This window comes from Chelonia mydas, chromosome 17 (assembly GCF_015237465.2).
Source record: "Chelonia mydas isolate rCheMyd1 chromosome 17, rCheMyd1.pri.v2, whole genome shotgun sequence".
Classification (NCBI taxonomy): Eukaryota; Metazoa; Chordata; order Testudines; family Cheloniidae; genus Chelonia; species Chelonia mydas.
Window position 1 is genome coordinate 24573020 of NC_051257.2, and position 15599 is coordinate 24588618.

Sequence of the window (15599 nt, forward strand, 5' to 3'; positions counted from 1 at the left end):
GGATTACAGGCAGAATGACGAGAGATGAGATTTTTCTCCATTAGGATCATAGACTATCAGGGTTGGAAGGGACCTCAGGAGGTCATCTAGTCCAACCCCCTGCTCAAAGCAGGACCAATCCCCAGTTTTTGCCCCAGATCCCTAAATGGCCCCCTCAAGGATTGAACTCACAACCCTGGGTTTAGCAGGCCAGTGCTCAAACCACTGAGCTATCCCTCCCCCTTAACATTTTAAGATCGCTTATCACTAGCAACAGGAATGTTCCTAGCTCCACAGATGCCTGCCTAGGGTCCCATGGCAGGGCAAATACCTCGGGAGTGGAGACCAGTGGGGAGAACCCCCTGTGACGCTTGGGTGATCCAGCCCCTGCCTTCAGAACTACCGTCTCCCTTCACTGCTAGTTCCTGGCTACAGAGGCTTGGCAGAATTCAAATTGTATTGTTCTCATTTCGATTCATAATACTGAGTTTATCTTTCAACTTTTCTTAGATTTTTCGCTATTTAAATGTTCACCATTGTGGGAAATTATGGGGAGGTCAGACACTAATTATTTAATGACAGTAACATTGAGGGGAAAGTTACAGCTTTGTGAGCGCTGCACAGTTACCTGCAGCTCCAGCTGCGCTAATGCCTGAGTCAGCTGTTTTAGCAGAACTGTCAAGCCGTGGGCCATGCAGCATTCATTGCGTCGCGCTTTATACACACCGAGGGGGGCGCTAGTAAATTTTCAAGCAGCATTTTTCTTGTGTTGTCTACCTGTACGTTTTTATTATTATTGCTGGAACTATTTCTTGGTGGCTTTGCATGTGAGTGGAGAAATCGTCATTTACTGACATTTCCCAATAAAAATCTAATCCCTCTCAGTGTGAAGAGAGAAGAGATGTGAGGAACAGTATGGGAAGTTTTGGTGAGGATGCCAGCCCGATAATGACGTTGACTAGACACAGCTGAGAAGCCTCAGCAAGACCCAACAACTTGGCTTTCTAAAAACAGGGTACTAATTAAACAGTAACCCAGTCCCTGTGCTGAAAAGGGCTCCCTCCTCACTAATTTAGCAGCTATTAATTGAAACCTTTGGACACCTCTCTCAAACACCCTTGACTGCCAACATGGAAGCAATTACAGGGTGTGCCAGGCGGCACACGCCCACACTTGAAAAGGAGAGTAACACTGGGGCAGCTTTTCTAGCTAGCATCAGAAAACAAAGGCACATGCCAGCGTTCGCTGAGGAGAAGGCAACCTGCATGCACGAAAAGTGCTGCCAAAGGGGTGGAGGAAAGTTGAGGTGCTGAGCCAGGAAACAGCTTTATTCCCCCTCCATGTGCGTCACCGTCTCCCCGGCCACACTGAAGTGACATTTCCTTATTTCCTGTCATTCCAGCTGCTAGGGGCTGCCACACAGGGACTCCCCAGACTGGCTCTGCTGACTGGACAGTAAACTCTTGTGTGACGGGGCAGGGAAGAGTGTAGTGCATGCACAACTGAACATGGGGTCCCCCCCAACGGGCCTAGGTTTCACACACTCTTTTATCCCTTAACAAGAACATAAGAACATAAGAACGGCCATACTTGGTCAGACCAAAGGTCCATCAAGCCCAGTATCCTGTCCTCCGACAGTGGCCAATGGCAGGTGCCCCAAAGGGAATGAACAGACAGGTTATCATCAAGTGATCCATGCCCTGTCGCCCAATCCCAGCTTCTGACAAACAGAGGCTAAGGACACCATTCCTGCCCATCCTGACTAATAGCCATTGATGGACCTATCTTCCAAGAATCTATCTAGCTCCGTTTTGAACCCCGTCATAGTATTGGCCTTCACAACACCCTCTGGCAAGGAGTTCCAGAGGTTGATAGTGCATTGTGCGAAAAAATACTTTCTTGTGTTTGTTTTAACCCTGCTACCTACTAATTTCATTTGGTGGCCCCTTGTTCTTGTATTATGAGAAGGAGTAAATAACGCTTCCTTATTTGCTTTCTCTATACTGCTCATGATTTTATAGACCTCTATCATATCCCCCCTTAATCGTCTCTTTTCCAAGCTGAAGAGTCCCAGTCTTATTAATCTCTCCTCATACGGAAGCTGTTTTATACCCCTAATCATTTTTGTTGCCCTTTCTGAACCTTTTCCAATTCCAATATATCTTTTTTGAGAAGGGGCGACCACATCTGCACGCAGTATTCAAGGACTCTATCCCTTGTTTATGAAGGGGGGTGCCTTGGGCTTCCTCCAGCCTGCTCCATCTGAGAGCAAGCGGCAGCTCTCCTTCATTGGCAAAACAGAGAAAACAACCCAAACGCTCTGTATCCAAACCCAGGGGAGAAGAGTGCCTGGTCCGGTGGGGTGTGGTGGGCTGGGGTTGGCAACTGGACACAGAGACTTTCTTCCCTAGGTCACCATGCCAAATCCAACACATGTCATCAGTCGGTGAGCATCTGAGAATACGGGGTGCAGCGTAGGGGACATGCTGGGAGAACATAGGGGACCTGCAGCTGAGAGCAAGGTAACATTGACAGGAAATGAAAATATGGGTGCACCAGAGTTGGAGGCCCCTGGGAAAGGAGTCTGGGGTGTCAGTTCAGTCCCCACTGGACATGTGACCTCTCACAAAACTACCATCACAACTGGCACCAGTTGGCCCCTTTGCCGTCAGACTCAGCAGAGAAGCCAAGGATTCCTCCACACCCTTGACAGTAGATGGCTCCTGGAGCCAGGGCTCAGGCCCATAGGCTCCCTGTACAGCAATGGCTCTCAAACCTTTTTACTGGTGACCCCTTTCACATAGTAAGCCTCTGAGTGCAACCCCCCCCCATAAATTAAAAACACTTTTTTATATATTTAACACCATTATAAATGCTGGAGGCAAAGCGGGATTTGGGGTGGAGGTTGACAGCTCGTGACCCCCCGTGTAATAACCTCGCCCCCCCCCCCCCGAGGGGTCCCCCAGTTTGAGAACCCCTGCTGTACAGGACCCATTCTGTGCAGACATTTCCAGTCTTCTGTGCTGGCAGCCCGACACCTTTCAGCAGTCTGGAGCACCCTTCAAAAACTGCTTTTCCCTCTAACAACACTGTCAGCATCCGAACAGCCAGGAATAACACTAGCCCTGAACTCCCCTGCAGCACAAGGAGGCGGGCTCAGTGAGCCTTGCCAGAGCCTGCCACACTGACAGCTCTGCACTGGAAAGAGGAGGTACTCCTGAAGTGATGCTGCATTACTGACACATGTACACAGGGGCCTCAGCCAGGATCCCCGCATGCCTCTACTTTGCAAATCTACCGGATCCTCTTACTCTGAGCTGTGAAGAAGAGAAAGAAGAGGGCAGAATGAGCCCATGTTTCCCAAAAGCAGCCATTTACTATATCAATCACAAACACATCTGTGGAACTTAGTCCTTCAGCTGAAGAAACACAGAGTTTTACCATATGTGTCAACTCCTTTAGCTGCCGGTATTTAGCTGTGACACTCTGAGTTAGTTTCCCAGACCTGAAGGAGAGCTCTGTGTAAGCTCCAAAGCTTGTCTCTCTGACCAACAGAAGCTGGTCCAATGAAAGCAATTACCTCACCCTCCTTGTCTCTCTAGCAGCAAATACGTCCCTTACCTTCTCTTTAGGCCCAGCCGCTGGCGGGCAACACCATTCTCACACGCCGGCGGCTGCAGTCGCAGCCCACGCCCACAGCACGTACAGCCAGCAGACACAAGATTTACAGTGAGGGAGCTTTGCATGAAGCACTGAAACCCTGAAGCAGCTTTGACTGTCTAAATCAGCACCAGGAGTCGACCCGCTCTCTGGACACACCAGGCACTGAGTTGCCCAGGGTTGCTGCTGTGGGTGGGTTTACTCACTGATTTCCAGCTGCCTTTGAATCCTCCCTTTGCAGCGCTCCCTGTAGTCAGACTGGGTGGCATTGTACTCAGACATCACCTCCACAAATTTGCGGGACAATGTGGAATGCTGGAGAGAGAAGAGTAACAAAGAAAGTCACATTTTACTTAGTCCCATGGGGGGGGGGGGGCATTCTCCATCAAGGCTTTTGCCAGGGTGAGAAATTCACAGCTCTGAACCGCACATCACTAAAACTCCCCCACCCCACCTGGCATTTTCATCCCAGATAGAGTAACCCAAATGACAACTGCACAGACATTCTACAGCTTCTGCAGAAATATCATCTGATGACATCAACCAGGTGGGGTTAAGGCAGGTTGTCATGAATATTTATCACCCTGAGTACAAACCTGATGATATGTTACCACCTGTCAAAGGAAAATATTTGCCCTGCGAGCAGAAAGTTTGGAAAGAGAAAACGTTGCTGGTCTAATTTAAATCTGAGAGCTACAATCAGCCATTACTCCTGCCGTACTCAGGAAGATGCCCAGAGAAGTCACTGAGATTTGCTGAGCAGAAAGCTAAGCAAATTTCTCATGATCAGTGGCACCAGAGTCAGAGGGCTCTGTTCCCTGGAAGGACTGTTACTGAGGGGACACCTGTGAATCAGGACTGGAAGCAAGGCAGCCACTTGGACAAAGAGTCCTGCAGAAAGGTTAATAAAGCTCCACTTGTTCAATGTAACCTGCATACAGCCTCGCTCCTTGCTAACTCACAGCATCTGCAGCGCAGCAGCTGGTTGCGTGAGCCCTGGGACTGGGTCTGCAGCCCTGGGTTTTGCAGGCACAAACCTCGTCCAGCAACAGACCCGGTGGAAGGAGGAGTTTGAGCTGTGCACAGACCAGCCGTGCAGGATGATGCCACCAGCAGAAAAATAAAACAGTTATTTTACCTTATTGGGGAGCAAGGGAGAGAGGGCTGCACCCCTGGGGAGCTCAGCACTGCCTCAAGCCTCACAGCAGGCCTATGGCTCCCCAAAGCCCAATTAAACTGCGGAGCGATGCAGGTTCTTCACTTGAGACCAGTGCAGAGGGGAGGGGATAGAGCCCAGTGTCACTACACACAGGCTGCTCCATGCAATTTTGGGGACTTGACAGAGTACCTAATTCAGGCTAGTCTGCAGCACTTGGGGTCACCACCTGCAGGAGCAGCTGCTCTAGGAAGGCCATCTCACATTAGACGATGCTTAGTCCTGGGGCAGGCAGCGTCAGCCTCAAGACAAAGAATGGAAGCCTGCCGAGGCATAACACACCGGTAGTACAGCATGTCAGAGACTGGACCCAAACAGGAAAAGATGGCCACCCAGTAATGATGCCATCAGCCCACAAACCCCTAGAGACAATCCTGGCAAAGCCCCTTCTTAGGGCTCCAAAGAGATGGCAACGCATGCTGATGAACCTCCAGTGCTACAGGTAGAGATCAGACATTGTCCAGGACAGTTACTGGGGTTAGCTGACACCCTGAGCAGGGGATACACACCAGCATCCACAAGATGGGGGAAGGGGATTAGGAGATGAATCTGGAATGCCCAGTTGAAAAGGGACCTGGGTGGGGCTGTTAAAAGTCTAGTTGGCAGTGCAGCAGGGCTAAGGCAGGCTCCCTGCCTGCCCTGGCTCCACGCAGCTCCCGGAAGCGGCTGGCATGTCTCTGCAGCCCGTAGGCCCAGGGGCGATCAGGGAAGCTCCGTGCGCTGCCCCCGCCCCGAGCTCCACAGCTCCCATTGGCCAGGAATTGCGGCCAGTGGGAGCCGTAGGGGCAGCACCTGTGGGCAGTGCACAGAGCCCTCTGGCCCCTGCACCTAGGAGCTGCACATGCCAGTTGCTTCTGGGAGCCACACGGAGCCAGGGCAGGCAGGGAGCCTGCCTTAGCCCCACTTCGCCACCAACTGGGAGCCGCCTGAGGTAAGCGCCACTCGGCTGGAGCCCGTACAGGGCGGAACCCCTTCCCGCACCGTAACTCCCTCCCGGAGCCCACACCCCGTCCTGTACCCCAACCCCCTGCCCCAGACCTGAGCCTCCTCCTGCACCCCAAATCCCTCAGCTCCAGCGTGGATTCTCTCCTACACCCCAAACCCCTCATTCCCGGCCCCACCCCAGAGCCTGCACCCTCATCCAGAGCCCTCACCCTCTCCTGCACCCCAACACCCTGCCCCAGCCAGGAGCCTCCTCCCACGCCCTGAACCTCTAATTTCTGGCCCCATCCCACAGCCCACACTCCCTTCTGCACCGCAACCCCCTGCCCCAGCCCAGTGAAAATGAGTAAGGGTCAGGGAGAGCAAGCAACAGAGGGAGGACGAATGGAGTGACTGGGAGCGGAGCCTTAGAGAAGGGGCGGGACAGGGGGCAGGGCAAGGGTGTTCAGTTTTGTGCAATTAGAAAATTGGCAACCCTACCCAGTTTCAACTGCAAAGCTGATGGAAATCAATGAGGCTACAGCAAAGGACGTCCAACTACAGACAGTCCAGAGAGTGATCCTAGCAGAGAGGCTAGATAACAAAAACCAGTTACCTGCCGGAATAGAATCATAGAGGTTTTTAAGGCCCGGCTTGACAAAGCCCTGGCTGGGATGATTTAGTTGGGGATTGGTCCTGCTTTGAGCAGGGGGTTGGACTAGAGGACCTCCTGAGGTGTCTTCGAACCCTGATATTCTATGATTCTATACTTTCAAATTAAAGATGAGCTGAGCATGCAGGATGGAATTACACAAAGGGATGTGTGATGGGGTGTACCTGGCTCTTTGGTGCCCTCTGCTGGAGATCCTGCAGTCCTACTATGCACCACTCCAGGCAGGAGCAGCGGAGGTGGGTCATAGAATCATCCACATCCCTTCTATAGTGGGGGGGACCAAAACTGGACGCATGCTACTCGCACCTGCAGGTCCCACTCCCACAGCTCCAATGGGGCTGCAGCAGCCAGCGCTTGTGGTGGGAGCAGCGCACCCAGCCCCCTGACCCCTCCGCCGCCTAGGATCTGCAGGGACATGGAGCTGTGTAGGGAGCCCCTGCCAGCCCTCTTCCCCCCGCCACCAGCAACAGCGGGGTCCCCCGAGCCACCTCCCCCACACCTGCAGCGCCCCAGACCCCCCCCCCCAGAGGACCCGCCTTCCCCCGCCCAAGTTTTAGTCATGGGTATTTTTAGTAAAAGTTATGGACAGGTGGTTTACTGCCTGTGACCTGTCCTTGACTTTTACTAAAAATACCCGTGACTAAAGCGCAGCCTTACTCATTGTGAATGAAACAAGGATCTCCAGAACGGGCCACAATGTGTATGTAACAATGAACTTTCGAAGCTCATTGCAGAGTGTCACGTAGTGTGGGGGAGTCCAGGCCCTGCACCCCTCTTCCTGGGATTCACTGAGACTCTCAGCCAGCCAGTAAAACAGAAGGTTTATTGGACAACAGGAACACAGTCCAAAACAGAGCTTGTGGGTACACCCAGGACCCCTCAGTGAAGTCCTTCTGGGGGAGCAGGGAGCTTAGACCCCAGCCCTGGGGTTCCCTGTGTTCCTCCACCCAGCCCCAACCTGAAACTAAACCCACGGAGCAGGTTCCCTGCTGCAGCCTCCGTCCACATTCCTGGGCAGAGGTGTTACCTCCCCCTCCCCCTCCTGGCTCAGGTGGCAGGCTCTCAGGTCTCCCGTCCCCAGGGCACATTCCCAGGTCAACACTCCCCCCTCCCTGCTGTGTCACATCGTCACATCTCTCCCCCCTTCGAGACTGAACTGAGCGGGGTCACTGTGACCAGTGACCTGGGGAAGTTCGGGGCCCCCTCTCCGGGACAGCGCATCTGCTATCAGGTTGGCACTTCCCTTCACGTGGACCACGTCCATGTCGTAATCCTGCAGGAGCAGGCTCCACCTCAGGAGCTTGGCGTTGGCTCCTTTCATCTGGTGCAGCCAGGTCAGGGGAGAGTGGTCGGTGTACACGGTGAAGTGTCGCCCGAAGAGATAGGGCTCTAGTTTCTTGAGGGCCCACACCATGGCCAGGCACTCCTTCTCGATGGCCGCGTAGTGTTGCTCCCGGGGTAGCAACTTCTTGCTCAGGTACACGATGGGGTGTCTCTCCCCCTTTTCATCCTCCTGCATCAACACCGCCCCCAGTCCTGTGTCGGAGGCGTCGGTGAACACCACAAAGGGCTTGTCAAAGTCTGGGTTTGCCAGAACTGGGCCACTGACCAGAGCCTCCTTCAGCGCCCGGAAAGCCTCCTGGCACTGCTCGGTCCAGACCACCTTGTCTGGCTTCCCCTTCTTGCATAGCTCAGTGATGGGGGTGGCTATGGCGCTAAAGTGGGGCACAAATCTTCGGTAGTATCCTGCCATCCCAATAAAGGCTTGGACCTGCTTTTTGGTGTGGGGAGCGGGCCAGTCTCTGATCACCTCCACCTTGGCCGGTTCCGGCTTTAGGCGGCCGCTCCCCACCCGATGGCCCAGGTAAGATACTTCAGCCATCCCCACCTTGCACTTCTCCGCTTTGACAGTCAGCCCAGCCCCCTGGAGTCGGTCCAGCACTTGTCTAACCTGGGACACGTGGTCCTCCCAGGTCTGGCTAAAGACACAGATGTCGTCAATATACGCCACGGCAAAACTCTCCATCCCCCTCAGGAGCTGGTCCACCAGGCGCTGGAAGGTGGCCGGCGCTCCCTTGAGGCCGAAAGGCAGGGTCAGAAACTCATAGAGCCCCAGAGGGGTGATAAAGGCCGATTTCAGCCGGGCATCTGCATCCAGCGGCACTTGCCAGTAGCCCTTTGTAAGGTCCATGGTGGTAAGGTACCGAGCTCCTCCCAGCTTGTCGAGGAGCTCGTCTGGCCTGGGCATGGGGTAGGCATCCGATACAGTGATGGCATTGAGCTTCCGATAGTCCACACAGAACCGGACCGACCCATCCTTTTTGGGGACCAGCACCACCGGCGAGGCCCAAGGGCTGGCCGATGGCTGGATCACCCCCAAAGCCAGCATGTCCCGGACCTCTCTTTCCAGGTCCTGAGCAGTTTTCCCTGTGACTCGGAAGGGGGAGCATCTTATCGGCGGGTGCGACCCCGTCTGCACCCGGTGGACAGTCAGATTAGTGCGTCCAGGCTGGTTGGAAAACAGCTGTCGGTGCGGATGCAGCACCCCCCTGACCTCAGCTTGCTGGGCAGGGGTGAGCTGATCGGAGAGGGGAATTGTTTCCAGGGGGGAACCAGCTCTGGTCCCAGGGAACAGATCTACTAAAGGGTCATCTCCCTGCTCCTCCCACTGACCACACACAGCTAACACCACATTCCCCCTGGCATAATATGGCTTCATCATATTCACATGGTACACCCGGCGGTGGTGGGCCCGGTTCGACAGCTCCACCACATAGTTTACCTCATTGAGCTGCTTGACGACCTTGAATGGGCCCTCCCAGGCGGCCTGTAGTTTGTTCTTTCTCACGGGGATGAGAACCATCACCTGATCCCCGGTGGCGTAGGCCCGGGCCCGCGCCGTGCGGTCATACCAGACCTTCTGCTTCCTCTGGGCTCTGGCCAGATTCTCCCTGGCCAGGCCCATGAGTTCAGCCAGTCTCTCTCGGAAGGTCAGGACATACTCCACCACTGACTCTCCATCGGGAGTGGCCTTCCCCTCCCACTCGTCTCTCATCAGGTCCAGGGGGCCCCTCACCCTCCTTCCATATAACAGTTCGAAAGGCGAAAATCCGGTAGACTCCTGGGGCACCTCCCTGTACGCGAACAGCAGGTGAGGTAAGTACTTGTCCCAATCCTGCGGGTGCTGGTTCATAAAGGTTTTTAGCATCATCTTTAGCGTCCCGTTAAACCTCTCCACCAGCCCATTGGACTGGGGGTGATACGCTGAGGCCCAGTCGTGCCGGACCCCACATTTCTCCCACAAGCACCGGAGCAGGGCCGACATGAAGTTGGAGCCTTGGTCTGTCAAGACTTCCCTGGGGAACCCCACTCGGCTGAAAATGGTCAGGAGCGCATCTGCCACGGTGTCTGCTTCAATGGAAGCTAAGGGCACTGCCTCGGGGTAGCGGGTGGCGAAATCTACCACCACCAGAATGTATTTCTTCCCCAACCGGGTCGTCTTGCTGAGAGGCCCCACGATGTCCATGGCCACCTTCTGGAAAGGCTCCTCTATGATGGGCAAAGGTCTCAAGGCCGCTTTCCCCTTGTCCCGGGCCTTCCCCACCCTCTGACAGGGGTCACAGGATCGGCAATACTGCCGGACGGTGGTAAAGACCCTGGGCCAGTAAAAGTTCTGTAGCAACCTCTGCCGGGTGCGCCGGATTCCCTGGTGCCCTGCGAGGGGGATGTCATGGGCCAGGGACAGGAGCTTGCGGCGGTACTTCTGGGGGACCACCAGCTGCCTCCTGATCCCACAGGACTCCCCTTCCCCTGGGGGAGCCCATTCTCGGTACAGGAACCCCTTCTCCCACAGGAACCTCTCCTGGCAGCCTCTCCTCATGGTCCGTCCCACACTGAGGTCGGCCAGGTCCCTGAGCTTCTGCAAGGAGGGGTCTTTCCTCAACTCGGCCTGGAACTCAGCGGCTGGGGAAGGGATGGGGCCCGGTTCCCCCTCCGTGGCCAGGTCTGAGGCCGCAGCCTCTCTGAGCCGTGCCCCTCGGCGCTCCCTCCCCACCCGAGTAGGGTCTCGCGCCTCCAGTGTGGTACCCTCCCCAGGGTCAGGTCGCAGTGCCCCTCGCCGGCTCTGGCTACGGGTCACAACCAGGGCGGTCTGGGGATCGCTTGGCCAGTCCTCTAGGTCTCCCCCCACCAAAACTTCAGTGGGCAAATGGTGGTGTACCCCCACATCCTTGGGGCCCTCCTTGGCCCCCCATTTCAGGTGTACCCTTGCCACGGGCACCTTAAATGGGGTCCCGCCCACCCCCGTCAGGGTCAGGTAGGTGTTGGGCACCACGCGATCTGGGGCCACCACCTCGGGCCGGGCCAGCGTCACCTCCGCGCCCGTATCCCAGTATCCATTGACCTTCCTCCCATCCACCTCCAGGGGAACAAGGCACTCTCTCCGGAGGGACAGCCCCGCGCCCACCCTGTAAACCGAGCACCCTGAGTCCAGAGCCTCCAGCCCTCTGGCGGGGCTGGCCGGGGGTACTCTTCCCTCCTGAGCAGGTGGCAAACTGGCAGCCCCCCTTGCCTGGGTCGCCTGCCCCTCGTCCAGCTGAGTCCCTACCCAGTTAACCCTGGGTAGGTTGGGTCTGCTCAGTTTGTCCCTGAGCCCGGGGCACTGGGCCCGTACGTGGCCTCTCTGGCCACAGTGATAGCAGCTCAGGTCACGTTGGTCCCCTCGAGCGGGTCGGAGGGGCCCGACGCCAGGCGTTCCCCTCGGGAGGGGGTTCTCCCCATTTCCCCGCTGGGAGGCCCCATGGTGACTCTCTCTCTGCATCGGGGGGGGCCTGTTCTTTTGGGACTCCTCCCGGCTACCCCCTGACCGACTGTTCACAAACTCGTCGGCCAGCTGCCCTGCATGCTGGGGGTTCGCGAGCTTTTTGTCCACCAGCCACAGCCTCAGGTCGGAAGGACACTGCTCATACAGGTGCTCCAGTACGAACAGGTCAAGCAGGTCCTCTTTAGTTTGGGCCCCCGCTGTCCACTTGCGGGCATATCCCTGCATCCTGTTGACCAGTTGTAGGTAGGTGACCTCAGGCGTTTTACGCTGACCCCGGAACCTTCTCCGGTACATCTCGGGGGTCAGCCCAAACTCGCGGAGCAGGGCCTGTTTGAACAGTTCATAGTCCCCTGCCTCCGCCCCGTCATCCGGCTGTACAACTCCACGGCTTTGGGGTCCAGTAAGGGGGTGAGGAACTGGAGCCTGTCTGCAGGGTCAACCCTGTGCAGCTCGCAGGCATTCTCAAAGGCCGTCAGGAAGCTATCTATGTCCTCCCCCTCCTTCCGCTGGGCCAGGAAGCACTTATCAAAGCTCCTTGCAGTCTTGGGTCCCCCCTCACTCACCGCAGCCGGGGCCCCACTGCTCCTCAGCCTGGCCAGCTCCAGTTCATGCTGTCTTTGTCTCTCCTTCTCCTGATGCTCCCTCTCCTTCTCCTGACGCTCCCTCTCCTTCTCCTCCTGCTCATGTTGACGTTGTTTCTCCTCATGTTGACGTTGTTTCTCATGATCCTCCAGCTCCCTCATTTTCATCTCCCTCTCCCATTCCAGCCGCATCCGCTCCAGGGATGGGGAGCTCCGCCGGGAGGATCCCCTGCTGACTGCTGGGGTCAGGGTGCCCTCGGTATTCGCTGGGCTTCCCCCAACCCCTCCCCCAGGCATAGGTAGGGAGGGTCTCGGGATGTCCTGGGCAGCAGTCTGACCCCTCCCAGCCTGGTCAGGCCCCAGGGCCCACGCTGCGTCCCCCGGGTGGTTTCCCTCAGGGACAGGGATCGGGTCATCCAAGCGATCCCTCTCCTCCAGCTGGGCAATCAGCTGTTCCTTGGTGGACCTCCCGATGCGCAGCCCCCTCTGCCTGCACAGCTCCACCAGGTCGCTCTTAAGGCGTTTAGCGTACATCTCCCTGCTGGCCACTCGCAGGCCGGGCAGCTGTCCACGGTTTCCAGGAAAAGCCCCTAGTGTGCCAGTCCTTCTTGAGGTCACCACCTCTTTGCCAGGGTCGAGCTGCAGACTCCTCCGCCCCTGGGACCGCTTGCTGCAATCCCCCGGGGGACCCTGTTACTGCAAAAGTCCTTCTCTCTGGTCACACACTCCCAGGGGTTAACCGCCCCCTGAAACCGTCTCTCTCTGAATCTTCAGCACACCTGGTCCCCGTCAATCCCCCTTCATTTTACTGTTCCCCAGTCACTTACTGCAGGAAGCGCCGTTCACGGGGTGCAGTAGATCCCACCGCTGACACCAGTTGTCACGTAGTGTGGGGGAGTCCAGGCCCTGCACCCCTCTTCCTGGGATTCACTGAGACTCTCAGCCAGCCAGTAAAACAGAAGGTTTATTGGACAACAGGAACACAGTCCAAAACAGAGCTTGTGGGTACACCCAGGACCCCTCAGTGAAGTCCTTCTGGGGGAGCAGGGAGCTTAGACCCCAGCCCTGGGGTTCCCTGTGTTCCTCCACCCAGCCCCAACCTGAAACTAAACCCACGGAGCAGGTTCCCTGCTGCAGCCTCCGTCCACATTCCTGGGCAGAGGTGTTACCTCCCCCTCCCCCTCCTGGCTCAGGTGGCAGGCTCTCAGATCTCCCGTCCCCAGGGCACATTCCCAGGTCAACACTCCCCCCTCCCTGCTGTGTCACATCGTCACACAGAGCTTGGCCAATAGGTGGCACTGCTGGCCCTAGAGCTAGACTGGACCCTCCAGAGCAGTGGTTTTCAAACTTTTTTTCTGGTGACCCAGTTGAAGAAAATTGTTGATGCCTGCGACCCACCGAGCTGGGGATGAGGAGTTTGGGGTGTGGGAGGGGCTCAGGGCTGGGGCAGAGGGTTGGGGTGCAGGGATGAGGGCTGTGGGGTGGGGCTCAGAATGAGGGGTTCAGGGTGTAGGAGGGGGCTCAGGGCAGGGGGGTTGGGGTGCGGGAGGGGGTCAGGGCTCTGGGCTGGGGGTGCAGGCTCTGGGGTGGGGCTGGGGATGAGGGGTTTGGGGTGCAGGAGGGGACTCTGGATTTGGAGGTGGCTCAGGGCTGGGGTAGGGGATTGGGGTGTGTGGGGGGAGGGCTCTGGGCTGAGGGTGAAGGCTCCATGGCCCCTCTGCCTAGGAGCCAGATCTGCTGCTGGCCGCTTCCGGGGTGCAGCGCGGTGTCAGAACAAGCAGGGACTAGCCTGCGTTAGCCGGGCAGCACCCCCGACGGGACTTTTAATGGCCCGGTTGGCTGTGCTGACCAGAGCCGCCGTGACCCAGTGCCTTATGTTCCATGACCCAGTTCTGGGTCGCGACTGGCAGTTTGAAAACCATTGCTCAAGAAGAATGCTTGTGGTCCTCCTGGGCCACTGGGTTAAGAGGAATGTGCGTATTTGAGCAGCCAGTGAAAATGTGTTTTCTGAAGAGCTCCCTGCTTTTTTTAGAGGGGCGTCCTTGAGTCAGCCCATTGCTGTGGGGAGGTGTAAGGGGGCGTTGTCTCCTCAAGCCTACAAGTTAATTGTTGGAGCTCCAAATTCCTAATTCACTTCCTAATGCTGTTTATAACGTTTACGAGCACCAGCAAGACAACTGGGTATAACCTGCCCCGTGCTCACTTAGCTTGAGATGCTTGTGATGAAGTCAGCTTATCACGGGACCTGGAGCTGTGCTGAGGGGAACCCCAGGAAGGCAAGGCAAGGTTTGAAGCAGGGGGACCTGCCCCATCTCATGCCCTGAGGGGCTGTTCAGTCAATGTCATGCTCCCTATTTAGGAGGAGCAGTCCCAACTTTTCTCTTATGAAATCTCTAATTTTTGCGCACTGTCCCTCTCAGCTGCGCTATCAGGCCATCTATCCTGGAGTTCAAGAGCTGCGAAGTCTCTGTGTAGCTCTCCGGTGCGGGTGGATATGGGAGAGTTACAATTTATGCAGAACGCTTGGTTTATGCTGCATCTTTGCAGCTCCCCTGTAACACCAGCTCTAGTTCACAGCACAGCCCGTGGAAAGAATGACTGACTCAGTGTTTCCTTTCCAACAGACCCTCCAGCTCTGTTTATCATTGAGGCCCAGGGGACGCTTTGCTGGAGCACACCATGATGACTATGGCCTTAAATGTTTTAACTGTTCTCCATTCAGCTGGTGAACAGGGACTGTTCTCCAAGAACTCAGCTGCCTCTCAGATTCACAGGCCCACAGCAGAACAGAACACTATGATCTTGATGTCTTCCTTTCCATTTAACAGGGAAGTGCTCCAGAAAATCTGTGAATAACAATTAACAAGACCCAAGTGGAATACAGACACTGACCACAGCTGGGTGCTCACTGCAGAGCTCACTGACTGTGATTTGTGGTGTGTGCTAAGGGGTCATGCAGGAATGCAGGCTCTGGGATCCGGCTCAGTACCTGATTTAGGCCTGCTCTACACTACGAGTTTATGTTGGATTTAGCAGTGTTAAATCGAATTAACCCTGCAGCCGTCCACACAACTAACCCATTTTTTTCGACATAAAGGGCTCTTAAAACCAATTTCTGTACTCCTCCCCAACGAGGGGATTAGTGCTGAAATCGACATCGCCGTTTCGAATTAGGGTTAGTGTGGACACAATTCGAAGGTATTGGCCTCCAGGAGCTATCCCACAGGGCTCCATTGTGACCGCTTTGGACAGCACTCTCAACTCGGATGCACTGGCCAGGTGTACAGGAAAAGCCCTGGGAACTTTTGAATCTCATTTGCTGTTTGGCCAGGCGAGCTCATCAGCACAGGTGACCATGCAGTCCCAGAATCGAAAAAGAGCTCCAGCGTGGACCGAACGGGAGGTACTTGATCTGATCGCTGTATGGGGAGAGGAATCCGTGCTATCAGAACTCCGTTCCAAAAGATGAAATGCCAAAACATTAAAAAAAATCTCCGAGGCCATGACGGACAGAATCTACAGCAGGGATGCAACACAGTGCCGGGTGACACTTAAGGAGCTCAGACACGTGTACCAGAAAACCAAAGAATCAAACGGACGCTCCGGGACAGAGCCCCAGACATGCTGCTTCTATGCTGAGCTGCATGCAATTCTAGGGGGGGCTGCCACCATTACCCCACCCCTGTCCATGGACTCCGATGATGGGGTACTCTCCGCCATGCCTGAGGATTTTGCGGACAGGGAAGA

The 15599-nt window shown here is 55.9% G+C and overlaps 1 protein-coding gene across 3 annotated transcripts in view; it reads right to left on the reverse strand.

The window, feature by feature from the left end:
- The window catches only part of STX1A (syntaxin 1A), a 329962-nt gene that overhangs the window by 43752 nt on the left and 270611 nt on the right, over positions 1 to 15599 (reverse strand). For all 3 annotated transcript variants that reach the window (XR_006286303.1, XM_037880295.2, XM_043531075.1), the window contains exon 6: positions 3846 to 3954. Coding sequence is in view for 2 of the 3 variants with exons in the window: in XM_037880295.2 (XP_037736223.1) it covers positions 3846 to 3954 (109 nt within the window). In the remaining variant the exon portion in view is untranslated. The remainder of the gene's footprint in view (positions 1 to 3845; positions 3955 to 15599) is intronic.